Raw genomic sequence first — 4,803 nt, forward strand, 5'->3', positions numbered from 1 at the left:
TGTAGAAAATAGAAGCAGCCAGACTTGTCAATTCAAAAGACTCATTTAATATGAGAGGATGAGGGAAGGGGAAGAATCAAAGATGACACTAGTGTTTCAACCACAGGAGCTAGATTGATGTCTTTTGAAAAAAAAAAGTCAGAAAGAGAAATTTGTTGAGGAAGCAAAGTTATATTATTTGTTTTGGAAAGAGTAAATTTGAACTGATATAGATGGAAGCAGTTGAAGACACAGTTTTGAACTTTAAGAAAAAGTTCATAGTTATTGTTAGAGATATAGAAATCATCTGCTTAAAATTATAGTTGAAACTATGGGAATGAATTAAACTGAAAAAAATGAGTGACAAATATGGAAGTGAAGGTATCAACTACAGGCAGTTAAATCACTGTTCAAACCATATGAGAGAAGGGGGAAAAGATCATACCATAACTTGACAGAAGTATTTTATCCTTTCTACTCCTGTTTTGCTAGCTAAGCTCATGGATTGGGCTGAGGTGGTAAAGCTAGTCATGTTAGTTTTATCCTCTCTAGATGATGTAGGCTCCTATAAGAGGAACACATCGGCCCAAGACTAATATCTTGAATTTCACTTCACAACTGGAAAGGTGCCAGAAGTTATCCTTACTTTTCTCTCTCCCAGTGCCCTTTGGCCTGTCTGACCACCCACTCACTCACAGATATGCTTTAGACTGCATATCTTTCTTTCTGCTTTCTTCTTTTTCTTATTAAACAAGCTGCTCATAGGAACCTTTCTTTGCTAAAGACCTGAGAAGTGAATCTTAATTAAGGAGAAAATCATAGAATCAGTCTTGAAACTGTAATAACATTTCAGGCATATCTACTATAATTTCTCACTCTCTACTCTTCCTTCTATCCAATACCCAGTATAGAAATCCTCTGTATAGTATTCCTAATAGATGAGTTTCTAAATATTATATGAACATCTTAAATGATAAGGAACTCACTATTTGCCAAAGCAATCAGTCCATTTCAGCTCTGATCATTAGAAAGATGCTTCTTATATTGAGAGTCATGTAATGTAGATATGAACATCCAGTCTCATAATACTTTGGTTTAAATCCTATTTCTCAATTGATTAATTGAGTGATCTTGGGAAAGTCTACATCCTCTCTGATCTTTTGTTTCCTAAAATGAAGGGACTGAACAAGACAATCTATAAGGTTCTTTCCAAGTCTGTTATCTAATTAACTGATCCTCTTTCTGATTCTAATGATACTTTCTAGCATCACACAAATAGATAAATAATCTGTGGTAATGCTTAATTTGACATTGTCCTTGACTCATCTTGCCATTAAAGAAAGATTCAATGTTTTAATGAAAAGAATAATAGGATAAGAAATTTAAATTTGAAAGTGATTGGTGGGAAAATTGAAAACTGTGGTAATGCAAAAGAAAGGAAGGAAGGAAAGCAGAAAGGGAGGGATAAAGGAAGGAAGGGAGGGATAAAGGAAGGAAGGGAGGGAGGAAAGAAGGAAGGAAGGAAGGAAGGAAAGAAGGAAGGAAGGAAGGAAAGAAGGAAGGAAGGAAGGAAGGAAGGAAGGAAGGAAGGAAGGAAGGAAGGAAGGAAAAAACAATAACTTATTAAGTACCTACTATGTGTCAGGCACTTTACCAAATATTTTACCAATATTATCTCATTTGAGTGTCACATTCTCCTTTGGAGTTATTATATAATTGAGGAACATGAGGCAGACAGAGGTTCTGTAATTCACCTGGAATGCCATAAAGCTAATAAACGATGAGGCTAGATATGAATAAAGATCTTCTAATGCTAGACCCAGGGTTTTATCAACTCCACCATTTAGCTCAGGAAGTTGATGGTTACCAGAGAATCTTTTTTTTTTTTTTTTTTTTTTTTTTTTTTTTTTTTTTTTACTCACTAGCCAGTCAGCTTCTTAACTTTTACACACCTTCAGCTATTTATGGGTGTTTTATACAGGGAAGGAAAGAAGAAAATAACCATTTATTAATGACCTAATATGTGTGAGACCCTGGTCTAAGCACTTTACAAATACTATCTCATTTTACCTTTACAACCCTGAGAGGCAGGTGCTATGATTATAGTCGAGAAAACTGTGGGAAACAGAGACTAAATAACTTGCTTGAGATTATATAACCAATAAGTGTCTGAGGTCATATTTGAACTCTGGTCTTCCTGACTTCAGGCTTAGCACTAACCACTATACCACCTAGCTACTTCCAAGAGCATCTGCCTGACTTTACAGAACTAACACATAATGATATGAGTTTATAGGCCTCAGAAATCCACACAAGGTTTGCCACTTAAGATGGCAATGTATCTGGGTAATTAATACACAGGTAAAAAGAATCATAGAACTTCAGAGTCACAGAATCCTTAGATAGTAATTTTCCTCTTACACACTATTGGAATGACATAAGAGGAGCATTAACTCTGAAGAAAGACTTTCTTTTTCTTTCCCCTGGAAGCACCACAAATCAGGGCTCTCCTATTCTCTCTGAAGACAAATATCAAACTTTCTCATCCAGCTCCCTATTGTTACTCTTTGGACATTCACCCCTATTTGCTACCCCTCTTTATTTGACTCATTTCTTGTGAAGTAAATTTATTTCTCTTTGCAAATCATCTTGTTTTGTCTGGATCAGAAGGAGGAAGAAAAATCTCATATATACCATCCTGCAATGCTCATTTTCAATTATTTTTCTAAATGAATATTTATCTGTACAAGACGTTAAAATGAGATCTCTTTGGGGACAGTTTCACAAGACTAGTTGCTATCTGCCCTCGCATTTGTATGAATGAAAAAACCATAGAGTTAAGTATTATTGTCAGGTACATGCTAGAAGAGTAGGGCAGGGGCATTTATCACAAAGTAAAGCAATCTAGGATGAGAAGATTTAGATTTGTCTTATTAATTAAATAGGTTTTCTGGAGGAAGTCAGGTGTTTGTTTGTTTGTTTGTTTGTTTTGTTTTGAGGGTAGGTGTTTTTTATTAGCTGCTGGTAGAGACACTATTGTGGATGAAGATGAGGGTCATGGCTGGTCCTTTTGCTTTTCTTTTTTCTTTTTCTTTTCTCAATTGAGTAGGTGAGGTGGGAAAGAGAAGATATATGTATGTTAATTGAAAAAAATAATAAAATAATGTAAAAAGAATACAGGGAGGTGATTTTTTTTTAATCTGCTGTGAGAGTTTCCTTCCCTTCACTTTATTTCTTTGCCAATCATTTTCATTTTTTTTTTTGTCTGGACCAGGAGGAGGAAGAAAAGTCTCCTGTATACCATCCCACAATGCTCACTGCATCCATTCCCAATGTCACTGCCTTTCATCCATCTACCTTCATCCTATTGGGCATCCCAGGCATGCAGGACCTCCACGTCTGGATCTCCATCCCATTTTTCTCCATGTATATCCTTGCCCTTGCAGGTAATGGCACCATCATTTTTATCATTATGACAGATAAGACTCTACATGAGCCCATGTACCTCTTCCTCTGCCTGCTCTCCATCACAGACCTGGTTCTCTGTTCTACCACCCTGCCCAAGATGCTGGCCATCTTCTGGCTTGATGCCCACACCATCTCCTTTCATGGCTGCCTGACCCAGATGTTCTTTGTCCATGCTGTCTTTGCCACTGAGTCAGCTATCCTGTTGGCCATGGCTTTTGACCGCTATGTAGCTATCTGTCGCCCACTGCACTACACATCCATTCTCAATGCCACTGTCATTGGGAAGATTGGGGCAGCGTGCGTCACCCGGGGTCTTCTCTTTGTCTTCCCTTTTATTATTCTCATTAAGCGCCTCCCTTTTTGTGGGCGCCACATCCTTGCCCATACTTACTGTGAACACATGGGCATTGCCAAGTTAGCCTGTACCAGCATTAAGCCCAACACTATCTATGGCCTCACTGTGGCACTATCGGTCACAGGAATGGATGTGGTGCTCATTGCAACCTCCTATGTTCTCATTCTCCGTGCTGTGCTGCGCCTGCCTTCCCAAGATGCCCAGCTTCGAGCATTCAGCACCTGTGGAGCCCACATCTGTGTCATTCTTGTCTTCTATATCCCCGCCTTCTTCTCCTTTTTTACCCACCGTTTTGGCCGTCATGTGCCTCCACAGGCACACATCATTCTTGCCAATCTTTACCTCCTTGTGCCGCCTGTTCTTAACCCACTAGTGTATGGTATCAATACCAAGCAGATCCGCACTCGTATCCTGGGACTGAGTCTGTGGAGAAGGTAGTAATTATTTTTCCAGCCCTTACATTCTGATGAAAGCCCAGGACAAAATAGGTAAAACTCCTCAACAAGAAGCCCCTGAAAACCTATGAAGACTAAAAGGGCTCAAATGGAAATCATAATTTTTGCCTCTTCAGGAGGCAAATTACCAAGTGTTATGTGGGACTTTAGAGGAATCATATGGCAATGGATCTGGATCTAAAAGCAACTCCTCTGACCCATGAAGTAAGGGTGAGAGCCAGTCTCACAGAGATGTGTATTGAATGGCTGATTCTTGCACTCATTACTAAATGGGAAAAGGACCTGAGACAATGGAGGGCCAGTGAGCATCATAGAGAGTGATCCCTGCTGTTTATCAGTTTTCTTTTCATTATCAGAAACTCCTGTGCATTATAGACTGGGGAAGGGAAGAAGGAGGCATTAGAGATGAATACTTTTTTATTCAATTAAGGGGAACAGAAGCCTTTTTGCCATATCTCCTTAGGACAGGGTCCTAGAATATCACACTTCCTCCACCACAGGGGCATCTCCATCTTCTGAGAATACTCTGGAAAATTCCGAGTAACT

General features: G+C 39.0%; 1 protein-coding gene across 1 annotated transcript; it reads left to right on the plus strand.

Moving 5' to 3' along the window:
• The first annotated feature begins 3,289 nt into the window (after positions 1-3,289).
• Positions 3,290-4,240, plus strand: LOC141559934 (olfactory receptor 52D1-like). Its single transcript, XM_074297591.1, has one exon. The coding sequence runs from the start codon at positions 3,290-3,292 to the stop codon at positions 4,238-4,240; it is 951 nt and encodes a 316-aa protein (XP_074153692.1).
• The last annotated feature ends 563 nt before the right edge of the window (positions 4,241-4,803 follow it).

The sequence above is a fragment of the Sminthopsis crassicaudata genome, chromosome 3, assembly GCF_048593235.1.
Source record: "Sminthopsis crassicaudata isolate SCR6 chromosome 3, ASM4859323v1, whole genome shotgun sequence".
NCBI classification, from domain to species: Eukaryota; Metazoa; Chordata; class Mammalia; order Dasyuromorphia; family Dasyuridae; genus Sminthopsis; species Sminthopsis crassicaudata.

What these genes read in the sequence shown, in the direction of transcription:
- LOC141559934 (XM_074297591.1), top strand. Translation starts at nt 3,290, where the DNA reads ATGCTCACTGCATCCATTCCCAATGTCACTGCCTTTCATCCATCTACC.